Here is a 16,661-nt window from a genome sequence, read left to right on the forward strand (position 1 = left end):
AGTGGGTACCATGCATTTGGGGAGGTAGCGTTCTCCTGGCATCCGCCAAACCCAGATTAGTTTGTCGGACTGCCAGACGGTGACACATGATTCATCACTCCAGAGAACATGGTTCCACTGCTCCAGAGTCCACTGGCAGTGAGCTTTACACCACTCCAGCTGATGCTTGGCATTGCACATGGTGATCTTAGGCCTGTGTGCAGCTGCTCGGCCATTTCATGAAGCTCACAACGAACAGTTCTTGTGCTAGCATTGCTTCCGGAGGCAGTTTGGAACTCTGTAGTGAGTGTTGCAACCATGCACTGTTCAGCATTTGGCGGTCCCGTTCTGTGAGCTTGTGGCCTACCACTTTGCGACTGAGCCGTTACTCCTAGAAGTTTCCACTTCACAATAACAGCACTTACATTTGACCGGGGCAGCTCAAGCAGGGTTGAAATTTGACGGAATGACTTGAAAAGGTGCCATCTTATGACGGTTCTACATAAAGTCACTGTGCTCCTCAGTAAGGCCATTCTATTGTCAATGTCTGTCTATAGAGATTGCATGGCTTTAAAAAATAAATGAAAATACACCTGTCAGCGACTAGTGTGGCTGAAATGGCCCAATACACTAATTTGAAGCGGTGTCCAAATACTTTTGTGTGTATACAGACACTTATGTTGGAGGCATTAAGTCATTTTTCAACCACTACACAAATTTCTTGTTAACAAAATATAGTTTTGGCAAGTCGGTTAGGACATCTACTTTGCATGACACAAGCCATTTTTCCAACAATTGTTTACACACACATTATTTCACTTAAGTCTCGATCACAATTCCAGTGGGTCAGAAGTTTACATACACTAAGTTGACTGTGCCTTTAACAGCTTGGAAAGTTCCAGAAAATGATGTCATGGCTTTAGAAGCTTCTGATAGGCTAATTGACCATTTGAGTCAATTGGAGGTGTACCTGTGGATGTATTTCAAGGCCTACCTTCAAACTCAGTGCCTCTTTGCTTGACATCATAGGAAAATCAAAAGAAATCAGCCAAGACCTCAGAAACTGTAGACCTCCACAAGTCTGGTTCATCCTTGGGAGCAATTTCCAAATGCTTAAGGTACCACATTTACCTGTACAAACAATAGTACGCAAGTATAAACACCATGGGACCACGCAGCCGTCATCCCGCTCAGGAAGGAGACGCGTTCTGTCTCCTAGAGATGAATGCAAATCAATCCCAGAACATCAGCAAAGGACCTTGTGAAGATGCTGGAGGAAATGGGTACAAAAATATCTATATCCACAGTAAAACAAGTCCTATATCAACATAACCTAGAAGGCTGCTAAGCAAGGAAAAAGCCACTTTTCCAAAAAAGCCAGACTACGGTTTGCAACTGCACATGGGGGCAAAGATCGTACTTTTTGGAGAAATGTCCTCTGGTCTGATGAAACAAAAATAGAACTGTTTGGCCATAATGACCATTATGTTTGGAAGAAAAAGTGGGATGCTTGCAAGCCGAAGAACACCGTCCCAACCATGACACACGGGGGTGCCATGATGTTGTGGGGGTGCTTTGCTGCAGGAGGGACTGGTGCACTTCACAAAATAGATGGCATCACGAGGGAGGGAAATGATGTGGATATAGTGAAGCAACATCTCAAGACACCAGCCAGGAAGTTAAAGCTTGGTCGCAAATGGACAAGGACCCAAAGCATACTTCCAAAGTTGTGGCAAAATGGCTTAAGGGACAACACAGTCAAGGTATTGGAGTAGTCATCACAGAGCCCTGACGTCAATCCTGTAGAAAATTTGTGGCCAGAACTGAAAAGGCGTGTGCGAGCAAGGAGTACAACTGTACAAACCTGACTCAGTTACACCAGTTCTGTCAGGAGGAATGGGACAAATTGACCCAACTTATTGTAGGAAGCTTGTGGAAGGCTACCTGAAACCTTTGACCCAAGTAAAACAATTTAAAGGCAATGCTACCAAATACTAATTGAGTATGTAGACTTCTGATCCACTGGGAATGTGATGAAAGAAATAAAAGCTGAAGTCATTCTGACATTTCACTTTCTTATAATAGTGACTAACTTACCTAAGACGGAATTTTTACTAGGATTAAATGTCAGTAATTGTTTAAATGTATTTGGCTATGTAAATTTCCGACTTCAACTAAGTCCAAAAAGCCGTTCCATTAGACATAATTCATAGGACTAACTATCCATTCAGGACTAACTATCCATTCAGGACAGGGACAGTTATTATGAATCAGAGAAAAAAAATGGCAGTGCAGCTTCTGCTATTTCAGCATGCTGAAAGGGAGTGCCTATTTGACACAGCAGTCACACACAGCATCAAATAATGTTAAATAATATGCAGCCCATTCACTCAACTAATGAGCCTATAGAGCCCAATCATAACAATAGAAAAGCCATCTAGTTTTTAAAACACGAAATGAACAAGCCAGCTATTACTTCGCATTGCAAACATTTTTTTTATCACACTCGGCACATAAAATAACCGGTGATCTGAAGTTGCAACATTTCACATATCAGCAATTTAATAGCAACAGCAAGCGAACTGCAATAAAGAAAAAAGAAGCTGCCACTCACCAGATCATTTGAAAATCAAGTCTGTCCTCCAGTCCTTTATGAAATGGGCAATGGCAGGTTCATATAGTTTGTCGTTAGATTTTCTATCCAAGAAGTAGCCTACTTTCTCGACTTGAGATCAAATGCCAGGCTGACAGTCTGGCCTGTATGTTGGTGGTCCTGGAGGAAGTCTTGATCCATTTCAGGGCAGATGTCCTTTCACCTGAGACAGTGGACACCGGAATGGTCAAGACCAGACAGGCAAGCAGATGCAGTTAGTACATACTATAGTTCAGCCTCTTCTGCCAGAGAAAGTGGAGGTGGTCGGCCGGGCTCCTACCCTCAGTCAGGCATGAGCCGCGTAGATCTAAGTTTACTCTTGGTGTCGCAGAGCTAACTTCATAAAGCTGGATAGGTCTGAAACCAACCAGTACAGGCCAAGGTTGACATCGGTGCTGAAGAGTATACAATCCCAGCAGTACAGGTTCTTTGTTTGCTCACACCCAGGGCTTCCACAGATGGCGCTCATAATTGTTAGCTTGAAAATGTTGTTCATAGCTCTCCTCGTTGCACCAATCCTGGTAGTGCTGGTGTTGTCCCCACCTCTGCACAACCTTTAACTTCTCGTTGAAAGCGACGCTTACAAATCAAACACATCCTCTAACATCTGCTACAGCTGCCATCATTTTACAGCTGCCACCACTACTACAACAAGCATGGGAAAACTATGCTACTTCTCACTTCGCTATCAGTCAGTAGTGATGTCTAGGCCTTCCAGAAGTGAATGTGATTGGTTCATTCCAAAATTCTGCTCTAATGCAGAGGCCTTCTGTCCAGCTTTTCAAGGCTAGATTTTTCTACCCAGACACCACTACTAGAGATCCTGATTGGCTATATTTTCTCTTCAGTATTAACCCTTTTTCCAATACAAACTGAATAAATAAAATCATAAGATAAGTTATTGAAAATATTAAATGGATGTATTGTATTAATCCTTAAGCCGGGTTCCCCACTGTTTCTAAAGATGCACTTATTAACTCCTAAGATTTGTCGTGCACAGCATTTTAACCAGACTGTTATAGTTTGTTTTGTAAGTGGGCAATAAGCATAAGTCAATTGTATAAGGAATTGGCAACTCGTTCTCATTCTGATAAATAAGGTAGGCCATTTGATTTCCAAATGACAAAGTGAACAGGCTAGCATGCTGTCCAAACAGTTGGCGATAGATAGAAGGGTGTGCTCATAACAATTCAACTATTCTACCATGTTAGCTAGCAAATAATATATTTTTTTTTTTAACTTCAAATATTAAGATTAGCTTGGTACTCGCTATCACATGGGATTGAGACCTGTTGTGTAGCAGGTATTATAGAAACCTGAGGTTAGTCGTTATTAGTGAATGTGCATTATGCATGGTTCTAGTTAAATTGAACAGTAAGGCAATTTTCAGGGATTATTGCAAAAAAGCAGGTAACCTATGTTCATATACAATTATTAGTGAGTCTTATGGGAGGCTTATATTTAGCCTAGGTATAATTTCACATGCCCTGAGTTCGTTTGATTATCGCTGACTATCTGAAATGGAGTGTTACACTTAAAATGTTTTTTATTGTACAACTTATTTAGAGGAAACCGAGAAACAAGATATACACTGCTCCAAAAAATAAAGGGAACACTAAAATAACACATCCTAGATCTGAATGAAGTATTCTTAATAAATACTTTTCTTTACATAGTTGAATGTGCTGTCAACAATCGCACAAATTATCAGTGGAAATCAAATGTATTAACCCATGGAGGTCTGGATTTGGAGTCACACTCAAAATGAGTGGAAAACCACACTACATGCTGATCCAACTTTGATGTAATGTCCTTAAAACAAGTCAAAATGAGGCTCCGTAGTGTGTGTGGCCTCCACGTGCCTGTGTGACCTCCCTACAACGCCTGGGCATGCTCCTGATGAGGTGGCGGATGGTCTCCTGAGGGATCTCCTCCCAGACCTGGACTAAAGCATCCGCTAACTCCTGGACAGTCTGTGGTGCAACGTGGCGTTGGTGGATGGAGCGAGACATGATGTGCTCAATTGGATTCAGGTCTGGGGAACTGGCAGGCCAGTCCAAAGCATCAATGCCTTCCTCTTGCAGGAACTGCTGACACACTCCAGCCACATGAGGTCTAGCATTGTCTTGCATTAGGAGGAACCCAGGGCCAACCACACCAGCATATGGTCTTACAAGGGGTCTGAGGATCTCATCTCGCTAGCTAATGGCAGTCAGGCTACCTCTGGCGAGCACATGGAGGGCTGTGCGGCCCCCCCAAAGAAATGCCACACCATGACTGACCCACCGCCAAACCGGTCATGCTGGAGGATGTTGCAGGCAGCAGAACGATCTCCACGGCGTCTCCAGACTCTGTCACGTGCTCAGTGTGAACCTGCTTTCATCTGTAAAGAGCACAGGGCGCCAGTGGCAAATTTGCTAAACTTTGGTGTTCTCTGGCAAATGCCAAACGTCCTGCACGGCGTTGGGCTGTAAGCACAACCCCCAACTGTGGACGTCGGGCCCTCATGGAGTCTGTTTCTGACCGTTTGAGACGCATGCACGGCCTGCTCGAGGTCATTTTGCAGGGCTCTTGCAGTGGTCCTCCTGCTCCTCCTTGCACAAAGGCGGAGGTAGCGGTCCTGCTGCTGGGTTGTTGCCCTCCTACGGCCTCCTCCACGTCTCCTGATGTACTGGCCTGTCTCCTGGTAGCGCCTCCATGCTCTGGACACTATGCTGACACACAGCAAACCTTCTTGTTACAGCTCGCATTGATGTTCCATCCTGGATGAGCTGCACTACCTGAGCCACTTGTGTGGGTTGTGGACTCCGTCTCATGCTACCACTAGAGTGAAAGCACCGCCAGCATTCAAAAGTGACCAAAACATCAGCCAGGAAGCATAGGAACTGAAAGTGGTCTGTGGTCACCACCTGCAGAACCACTCCTTTATTGGGGGTGTCTTGCTAATTGCCTATAATTTCCACCTGTTCCATCCATTTGCACAACAGCATGTGAAATGTATTGTCAATCAGTGTTGCTTCCTAAGTGGACAGTTTGATTTCACAGAAGTGTGATTGACTTGGAGTTACATTGTGTTGTTTAAGTGTTCCCTTTATTCTTTTGAGCTGTGTGTGTGTATACATACACACACACACACTCTCGTCTCGTGACTCGCCCGTAAGTTTGAGGAAAAATAGGTTTTGAGGCTAATTCACCCAGCCCTACCTCGACGAGACGCATCCAAGTCACATAACCAATGTCAAGGCTTTAACTCCGCAGGCTAAAAAAGTCTTAACCCAGTCACATGTCACCCTTGTAATGTATACCCTTGCCGGTGACATGAAACATGTCTAACACACTCGTGTTCAGGTCTCATCACATAAGCATGCGTCACCAAACCACACTCTTGATGAGTTGTAATACAAGACTTGTATTAGTGTAGCAGATCTGATCAGCCTGAACTGAGCAATTGAAGGCCTTTTTTAATAGTGTGATGAGTTGGTATGCTACAGGAGGGTGGTTGTGAGTTTTCTTTATCACCCTCCATTCTAATGTGTATTGCATGTCCTATGAGCACCATAGAGGGGAACGGAAGACCCAACCACGCTCCAGAGAATCTTGGCTTTCAGGAATGGGGCCAGAATGGCTTACAGCCCAAACGCTAGAGCCAAATTCATAAGAAGGAAATAAATTCAACATGCCGCATTGGCTTCAGAAACCTGTTTAACACACAGCATTTGACTATATCTGTTCTCTTCTACCGTTCCTTGCTGGTAAAGTAGCAGAATCTTGTGTCCGGTTTTAATTCTGATTTTAGAGAACTGAATTTGAACATTTTAAGTCTGCATGCATCTGAGAAGTTGAGCATAACTTTGGTAAACTTTAAATTATTAAGTTGTTATGCAGACAAATGCAATATTTACTATATTGAAAGTGGTGTGTGTGTGTGTATATATATATACACACACACACCTCTTTCAATTCAGTTTTGAAACATGAAATACAAGGTCAATTTATGATTTCAATGATTGAATTTGTGCATTAGAACAAAATTAATTATCTATTTAAATGCAAATTCAAAATATTCCATTCAAATTGCTCCATATACATACACCAGTTTTGTTGCTGTTGGTCTGCTCGTAATCAACGAGTAAGATCCACATTTTGTTACGTTACTGCCTTATTCTAAAATGTATTCAATAAAAATCCTCAATCTACACACAATACCCCTTAATGACAATGTGAAGACAGGTGTTTAGATTTCTTAATTTACTTAAGTATTCTCAGGCTCTTTACAATGAGACTTGAAATTGATCTCCGGTGCATCCTGGTACTATAGATTATCGTTGAGATGTTTCTACAACTTGGAGTTCACCAGTGGTAAATTCAATTGATTGGACATGATTTAGAAAGGCAAACACCTGTCTATATAAGGTCCCACAGTTGACAGTGCATGTCAGAGCAAAAACCAAGCCATGAGGTCGATGGAATTGTTCTTAGAGCGCCGAGACAGGATTGTGTTGGCACAGATCTGGGGAAGGGTACCAAAAAATTCTGCACATTGAAGGTCTCTAAGAACAGTGGCCTCATCATTCTTAAATGGAAGAAGACCTCGGACTGGGGTGAAGGTTCACCTTCCAACAGGACAACGACCCTAAGCACACAGCCAAGACAACGCTAGAGTGGTGTTGCACAGTTTGGGGAATATTCAGAGGTGAAAACTTTCCATGGAAATAAATGCAAAATAATACTATTTAAATGTAGATGTTTTTTGCTTTTGATATATTTATCGTATGGAGACTAACCTTTTACCTTATCATAAGTAGAAATATTTGTAAATTTATTAAATCCTTAAAATATATATAAAATAGTTAGTTATGATTTGAACTTTAATTAAATCAGTTGACTCTTCACATGGGATGATTTCACTGAATAACAAAAGGGAATATTCAATGATTCATCTCCAAAAAAAAAAACATTTTCAACATCTGTGAAATGATTTATCTTCCCCTCAGGCCTCCATGTGTTCTCCCTGGACCCCCTCAATGTCCACATCTTGAACATCCAGACTCTGAGACCTTGTCTTCACTGTCACTTTTCAACCTCAAATTTGCCTGGATGGCCACCAGTTTTTCAACCCTTTTATATTGGTCAGCCTGTTGTGTTTTGGTGTGTGTGTTCCCAAACAAGGATCAGTTGCGCTCTGAGGCGGGTGATGTTGGTGGGTTTTGGAGGATGATGGAGGCAACAGGGGAAAGAGCCTCAGATCCACAAAGTCCTTTTTACCAGGCGGCTGATGAGTTGTTGCCACGACTGCCATATTGCATCTCCATCCCAAAGCCTTAGCTTGGAAGTGTACTTCGCCAGACTGCAAAGAACCTTGCCATAGTCCAGGCCAAGGTGGCGAGACAAGGTAGTCATGACATCGTAGGTCTTGGTGATCTCTGCACCAGGCAGGATGCTGTTGCCAGCATACTTTGGGTCCAACATGTACACTGCGGAAAGTGTATGGACTTCAGGCAGAAGCCTTCACGCTTTTTGATGCATTTCAAAACTAGTTTCCTCTGCTTGGCGCAACAGTGAAGTGGGCAGGGCAGTACGGGTTTCTTCTCTTACATCTGCAAGCAGAGTCTGAACATCAGGCAGGATGGCAGTGCAATGGCTACTGTTATAGGTTTCAGGCTGCTTACCACTCCCAAAATACATCATCCAGGAGGATCCTCTTGATGGGGCTGTCCATATCGGCAGACTGTTATATGGACATTTCTTGGAGAGACTCCTTCCCTTCCAGGAGACTGTCAAACATGATGACAACACCACCCCAACGGGTGTTGCTGGGCAGCTTCCATGTGGTGCTCTTATTCTCCACTTTGCTTGGTGAGGTAGATTGCTGCTATAACTTGATGGCCCTTCACATACCTAACAATTTCCTTGGCTCTCTTGTAGAGTGTATCCTTTGTTTTCAGTGCCATGATGTCCTTGAGGAGCAGATTCAATGCATGAACAGCACAGCCAATGGGTGTGATGGGAGGGTAGGACTCCTCCACTTTAGACCAATCAGCCTTCATGTTCACAGCATTGTCTGTCAGCAGTGCAAATACCTTCTGTGGTCCAAGGTCATTGACTGCCTTCAGAAGTCAGGACCATGAGCCGTTGCTATCGAAAAGGTGTCAATTTTCACCTCGATTAGAAGTAGAGAGACTTTTGTCAGTGGTTGTGAGCACTGAGGGAACTTTATGCCAGATAATTCTGCATCTGCATCTGATTCTGCATCTTTGTTGCATTTCTCACATGATTTGGCACAGTATTTGCAAATGTACACCGCTTTTCCTTCTACATTGGCTGCAGTGAAATCTCAATGCATCAGATAGTGCCCATGGCATTTTCCTGTGAATATTAGGAAAAAATGACTAAAAACAAATACAATGCCATGTACAGAAATGTTTTATCTTACAAAAGAGTTGTTTAAAATTGAAACGTGTTTGAAAACGGGTGAATTAACACAGTTAGCAGGCTCAAGCAAGCTAAAACCCACATGGTAGCAGAAATTAACCATTTAGAAATTATTTAAACACTTTGCTGTAGGCTACTATTTACTAGTTAACAAAAACTCATGTATGTTATAAAATATATTCACCCCACCCAGTATTGTAATCAAAACTTAACAGAAAGCATGTAGTCCTTGGGTCAGACAGTGTAGTAGTGTGGGCTCAATAGCATATCATTAGTGTGCAAGATCTTTAATCATTTACATTTAATCAGCTGTACATTTACATTCAATTGAATTGGGGATAGTTTAACCAAAATATGCCACAATACCTAGACTTGCCTTGTGAATCCCAAAGGTTCACTGTTATAAGCAAACTTTTCTTGATGAATTTAAGCAAAATTTCCGGGCTTAACTTCCCATGGAAAGTTTCAGGGAAATTTCCTGGAAAGTTTGCAACCCTACGCAAGAGTGGCTTCGGAACAAGTCTCAATGTCCTTTAGTGGCCCAGCCAGAGGTCGAACTTGAACCCAATCAAACATTTCTGGAGACACCTGAAAATAGCTGTGCAGCGACGCTCCCCATCCAACCTGACAGCTTAGGAGGATCTGCAGAGAAGAATGGGAGAAATTCTCCAAATACAGGTGTGGCAAGCTTGTCACTTCATACCCACGAAGACTCTGCTGTAAACGCTGCTAAAGGTACTTTAACAAAGTACTGAGTAAAGGGTCTGAATACTTATGTAAATGCAATATTTCTGTTTTTTTAATAAATATTTTTGCAAAGATTTCTGAACTATTTTTCTTTTTCATTGTGGTGTAATGTGTGTAGATTATTTGCGTGTAGAACTATTTCATCCATTTTAGAATAAGGCTGTAACAATGTGGGAAAAGTCAAGGGGTCTTAATACTTTCAGAATGCATTCTATACTTTCTAGCTAGTGTCAGTACTTTCTTGTTTGCATTGAGCCATGCAATAGAGCAGAGGAATTGATGGGTGCTTGTCTGTCAGATGTGGACAGCTGGAGTGAGGAGGAGCAGGGACCACTGGTGCTGGACCAGACATGGAGAGGAGATCCAGACAGTGAAGCTGACAGTGTCGACAGTGACCATGAGGATCCTCTCAAGTAAGACACCTTTTGGTGTTGTGTGCTTGCTAGTGCTCACATTACATGGGTCTTGTAATGTCCATGACATTAATTGTGATATTTTCAGTGTTTTATGTACTCTGTAAAAATGCTTTAACTTCAAGGTATTGATATCACATTTAGCATAACTTGTTAAAAAAAAAAAAAGATCTTGCTTTCATATATCATGAAAAGGTAATGAAATTTTCAGCCGGTGATTGTCAAGCAAAAACTGCCAGTCTCACCGTAATTAACATAAACCCATTTAGTATCTCCTGGCTTCCACTCATAGCCTGCAAGCCACTGATGCAGACCTTTGAAACATCTACATTCTAATAAATCCATGTATTCTAGCCTACACGTCACAATAAATCAATTTATTTTAGACTGGTCTAAAACATGATATGTTGTCTTTCAGAAGAACAGAATGGCATACTAAGTTGTCCTTATGTTAGGGCCTGCTATGGCTGTGTGCTACACTAGTTCATTTTTCAGACGAGTTGCTTAAATTTCCATGGCATTATTTTATAGTATGAAGAATACAATTGAACATGGCTGAATAAAAGGCTATTTCCTCCAAACGATTTGAGTGCGCACATGGGGTTATTCTGTATTGAGCAGTTAACAAAGAAAAGGGGACTCATATATGCTTAATTTAGAGTTATGTAACTTGTGATAAATATTGGGCTATATGTTTTCATTTTTAATAAAGGCTGCATGATGCGACTCGAATGATTTGAGAAGTTTCATTAAGCCATGCGCTCCTTTTCCCCCCGCTTTGGGCAGGCTGTACACACTTCATTCATCTCTCATTCACAATTTGACATGCGCTTGATAATGCCTCGCTGCTTCCCCTTCGTGTGGCCGTAATGCCGCATACCAACAACAAAATCCATGCCTTTTGTGGCCGTTGTACCCTTGGGCTGAAAATAATTATTAGAATTCCCTTCTCCGGGCTGCGTGCCGACGCGCCACTCATTCACATGACTCTCCGTCATGTGATCGGGGTTTTCTCACCGGCTACAAGTGAAGACATCGGGGACACAACCGCGTGCGTCCTTATCCAATTCCGAGGCTCGTATCGTGGAACAACAATCCACATTTCAATTTTCATCCGTCAATAAGAGTAGGCCTACCGAACAGCAAAAGCACTAGCCTATGTCAATCTAATATCCCCCATGTCTAAAAGTTGACCCAATATATTGGACAACTGGTCCTTCTGTCCGAGAAATATTTCTAACAGTCTGGGACAGTTGTGGGATAGATCCCCAATTAATACAACCGCTAGCATTAAAAAAAACAGTTTTTAAGCATTGAGCCTGACTCATCAGATGAACATTTTTAGCTTAATATGTTTAACTATTAGGCTATTTCTCCACATAAGCGTACATGGCAGTAGGTTATAAGCACGGATGTTCCGTTAGCAGGGAAACAACGTTCTCAAGTGTCCACAAATGTGATTATGCATGTATTGCTTTTATTATGAAGGTGCATTTTTACGGTGAAAATGATCTTCCCCAAGCTTGAAACTCACATGATGTGTATTATGCCAGTTAGGCTCTACACCTGTTGTAAAGTGGATGAATGTGCTTTATTTTAAGGTATGGGCTAGGCTACATGAAGCATGCAACTATGATTTGAAGAAGTTGCAAAAAAATGCTCTGTTTGCCGTAAGCTGGGCGTCATTCACAAGTTAATATATAAACAAGTGATAAGCTAATTGTCACCATCACACTTATTGATTTCATCTTGTCTTTACATATACATAAATGGAGAATGCTTTTCACGTGGTTCATTTTCATGCCAGCCAGGTAGGCTATACTCCTGTAGTAAAGAAAAGCATTGTGCTTAATATTAGGAAAGTTGAGGTAAATATAGTAGGCCTAAATAAGAGGCCCACACCCTGTTTTCTCATGCAATTGCATAGCCTGTAGAGATGTTGTGCAACATGAGCTCATGGGCTCTGTTTTGATTCGTTTTTTGAATACATTTGCATTGATGTCAGTGATCAACTTGGAAAAGCCTAATTACCGTGACTTAACAGTCACGTGGAATTTGAATTGTGAATTTGAGATATGACACTTGCTGTGGACCGTTGTAACTGTTTGCATGGATTGTTTGACCTACAGACATGCAGGGGTGTACACGGCAGAGGAGGTTGCTCTGATCACACGGGAGAAGCTCATCAGACTCCAGTCGCTCTACATCGACCAGTTCAAACGCCTGCAGCACCTCCTCAAGGAGAAGAAGCGCCGATACCTGCACAGCCGCAAGGTGGAGCATGAGACCCTAGGTAAAGCCATGGTGCTTGGCCTAACCCAGCCTGTTCTGTCCTGTAGTTAGTCAGGTTTGCGACCAATAGGTTTCACTGTAGTGCAACATTTTGCAATGGAAAATAAAAATCATTTCTCCAAATGGACAGCTTCATATAGTACTTGTCCAGATGTGATCGTGGGTTTTTCTGGTGAGATCATTATGGTTATTCCAGTAGCTGTCTGACCTCCTGCGTAATGGGTGTGTTTGTGACAGGGAACCTGACCCTAGATCAGCACACCTACTTTGACATGCTTTTTGAATACAGTCTCTGACCCCTTGTGTGTTCTGTCCAACAGGGAGTAGTTTGCTGACTGGCCCGGAGGGTCTCTCCATGAAGGAGAGGGAGAACCTGAGAAAGCTGAAGGCTCTGCGTCGGTACCGCCGCCGATACGGCGTGGAGGCTCTGCTTCACCGTCAGCTCCGAGAGAGGAGACAGGCTGTCACTGAAGGAGCTCCTCTTCAGGTCTGTGGCTTAACTGTTTGTAGGGATGGACTCTAAATCCCGGGGACTCCAGCAACTGTCCGTGGCCTGGCAGAAGTAAATAGTTATGTTCCAGGTTGTTTGTGAGTCTCAGAAGATTGAATGTGGAAATGCCTAGCAGCCCAGAGGGGCTGGGTGATATGGCCTAAAAATCATACCTAGAGTCACGATATGGAAGAGTATTTGGACTCTCCTTCAAATGAGTGGGTTCAGCTATTTCATCCACACCTGTTGCTGACGGGTGTATAAAATCAAACAATGCAATCTCAATAGCAAACATTGGCAGTAGAATGCATGGCCTTACTGAAGAGCTCAGTGACTTTCAACGTGGCACCGTCATCTTGAGAAAGGTCAATGTAAAATTAAACCTTGGCTAACTATAATTCTTCCACAACCTTAGACACTAATAATTGAAATTATTATTTTAACAACCATTTTTTTTGCTATATTATCACTGATCTGGCGTTCTATTTTGAAAATGCCATTTTGTTATAAATTTAACCAGAACCATGCACATTCTCTAATTACAAACTTCTTGTAGCAGGTGAAAATTAACACTGGTCTCATAAACAATCTCTCAAGCACAAGGCCACATGCTAGCGAGTAGCCATCTAATCTTTATTTCAAGCCAACTTGGCTCTATTTGCTTGCTAACAAGGTAGAACTTATGAATACACCCTCTTATCTGTCTCAAATGGTTTAAACAGCCTGTTCACGTTAAAATATTGAAATCAAGTGTCCTACCTGCGTAAGAAGATGCTTATTTCTCAGAATGAGAACAATTTTCTGATTTTATAAATTAGTATTTTTATGCTCATTGCACATTTATAAAACAGACAGCTAGCACAGGAGTCTGTGGATAGAATGCTGCTAGCGGTATGTGATGCCGCGCACGACAAACTTAGCATTTAATTTTCGACAATCATGTTCATTGATACTTTCGTTTTAGTAGGGTCTGTTCTACCTTTTGGGATTTGAGACATAAGGGTATCGTTAGAAATGTCTATTCCAATAAAGTATCGAAGCGTTTCGGTGTCCATATAATCAGTTCTGTTGGACTAAACCTCTAATGCAAATAGCGAGTTTTAAACTGCTTTTTGTCAGAGGAAGTTATTTCGTTGTGAGTGACAGGGGCTTGGTGTCTGAGTGGGAAGGTGCACAGAAGGCGTAACGGAGACCAGACCAAAAAGGCAGCACGCTCAGAAATACATTTGATTCTTGCGATACAGGTATTTGGAACATTGTGCTAAAACACCAATTTGAATCAATTTGATATATCGTCTCAGTACAATAGTGCCAGCAGAGGGAAAACGGTGTTTTGTGGGAATGCAGTATGCGGTATGCTGGATTTGGTGTATCCGGACTAAGACGTTGCATTAACTGGTCACCATATGCTTTGGTTGAGGAATTTGAGGATCTTAACCTTATTCCTGTCGTTGTGTGTGTTCTCTCTACAGGCGCATACGATGCGGTCTAGCCAGAGGTGTATCTCCTATGTGGAAGGGACCCGCTGTTCTAACCAGTGTCTCCCAATGACACGACATTGCGTCTCTCGTATCCTTCATACTGTTCTTCTGGTGTCCTCTATGATCAGTCATGTGTTTATCTAAAGTTCATTTTCAAATTTGCATTAATCTTTTTCGTAGACTTTTGTGAAGGTGTTACCCTACTAATGCTTGTTGTGCCGAAAGCGGGGGGGGCATTAGTTAAAACTGGAGCATTAGTTAAAACTGGAGCATTAGTTAAAACTGGAGCATTAGTTCAAACTGGAGCATTAGTTCAAACTGGAGCATTAGTTAAAACTGGAGCATTAGTTAAAACTGGAGCATTAGTTAAAACTGGAGCTTGATAACCAGTCTGCCCAATAACGTATTTCCCATTTGAACCCTAACTTCTTACATGTGCTTGACCTGCAGAATATTCATGGACTAATTTCACTCTCCCTTTACTACACACGATTGCGAAAAGGGCCCAAATCAAGTCTGACAGCTTGTGGTAGCTGTCCAGATCCTAACAGGGCCAACATTAACATCTTCCCATGGTCTGTTGGTTTTCTCTATATTAACAAAGAGAATAGTCAATTCAGTTGGAAGGAACAAACGCCTCCTTTACAAGTCCATTATTATTATTTATTTTTTACTTCGTGTTTTTTTTTTTTTTAACAAACTTGCCAGTTTCATTACGCTGTTGGTCTGCTCGTAATCAAGTGGTTGACATGGCAATTAATTCTGCTTAAAATGTTAATCCAAGAATCAATAAAACCTGGTTAATTCCGAGCAAAGCGTTTGTCAACGTGTTGCAAAATATTGCTGTACAAAACCAACCAAGCCTTTTTAAGCCATTTATTTGTACCTTGCAGCGTCTCACACAACAAATACCCAAATACTGTTATTGTAGTGAACTTGTGATGTAAAGCTTGTAAAAACTACCTAACTAACATAAGTCGTTTTTAATGCATGCCCATGATTCCTATAGATGCCCAACACCAAAGGAAGATGAGCCGATCTAGCCTTGATTTCTAGGCTTCCTCACATTGGTTCCTATAGCAGAGTAATACACAATACTCTGAAGTATCTTAATGGGAGACTATAACTGATGTAATTGCCATTGTGGATGTCAGTTATTATTCTTTACCATAAGACATCCAGACATCTACCAGGACAGTAACCAGGTACTGTTCAAGATGTGTCCGGGGCTGAAGGATGTTCCCTGTGACCGGCCCGTTCACATGGGCCAGTCAGAGGAGCCTCGCTGCCCCCTGCACCTCTCCCTGCCTCCCCCCATGTACCAGCCTGAACAGGAGACGGCCCTGACCCCAGAGCAGCTGGATGCAGTACTGCCCAAAGACATGTACCTGAGTGCTGCAGAGCTACAGCCCACGGAGAGCCTGCCGCTAGAGTTCAGTGACGTACGTGAAGTCTGACCACGTTTCCTGCTCTTATTTTTTTATTTTTCACCTTTATTTAACCAGGTAGGCTATTTGAGAACAGATGTTTTGTTCTAACATTCCGCTCCTTGTACTCTGGCATATGACACTGTACATGGGGTGGAATGTTACCACACAACGTGTCTGGATTTCAGGCTATGAGTATGTCATAAGAACAGGAAACTTGCTGGGAGTCAGGTGTGTATCTCACTGATTTGTATTTTATTTTTAATTTATTCACCCACCAAGATTTACTTTCACTCTTTCTGCTTACCATTATTGCTAAAGGTGCCCTAATCAAGTCTGACAGCTTGTAGCTGTCCAGATCCAAACCGGGCTAACATTAACATCTTCCCATGGTCTGTTGGTTTCCCCCATATTAACAAAGGGGATAGTCAATTCAGTTGGAAGCAACAAACACGTTTATTCCTCCAAAACCATTTTTTTTTTTTTTTTTTTTTTTCACCCCCCAGAATGTCTAAACATGTTGCATGTATACTGAACAAAAATATAAACATTTAAAGTGTTGGTTTCATGAGTCTTTGATACCAAAATAGCGTCTAAAATACTTTGATATTAAAATGACACTTTGATTTCATACCTTCTAGAATGGCCTTAACGTGATACGTCGGGATTTTGTGTGTTTCTTCTCGAGTGTATGAACTCGTGGATACAATTGTCTCTGTGTGCAGTATGAAGGAAGTTAGAGGTAGT

At 42.0% G+C, this 16,661-nt stretch overlaps 1 protein-coding gene across 4 annotated transcripts in view; it reads left to right on the forward strand.

Moving 5' to 3' along the window:
• Positions 1-16,661, forward strand: part of kansl2 (KAT8 regulatory NSL complex subunit 2) — a 30,030-nt gene that overhangs the window by 9,281 nt on the left and 4,088 nt on the right. For all 4 annotated transcript variants that reach the window (XM_029622555.2, XM_029622557.2, XM_029622554.2 and 1 more), the window contains exons 4-8: positions 10,110-10,224; positions 12,354-12,517; positions 12,837-13,003; positions 14,479-14,575; positions 15,670-15,929. In XM_029622555.2, the coding sequence (XP_029478415.1) occupies positions 10,110-10,224; positions 12,354-12,517; positions 12,837-13,003; positions 14,479-14,575; positions 15,670-15,929 (803 nt within the window). The remainder of the gene's footprint in view (positions 1-10,109; positions 10,225-12,353; positions 12,518-12,836; positions 13,004-14,478; positions 14,576-15,669; positions 15,930-16,661) is intronic.

The sequence above is a fragment of the Oncorhynchus nerka genome, linkage group LG20, assembly GCF_034236695.1.
Source record: "Oncorhynchus nerka isolate Pitt River linkage group LG20, Oner_Uvic_2.0, whole genome shotgun sequence".
Classification (NCBI taxonomy): domain Eukaryota; kingdom Metazoa; phylum Chordata; class Actinopteri; order Salmoniformes; family Salmonidae; genus Oncorhynchus; species Oncorhynchus nerka.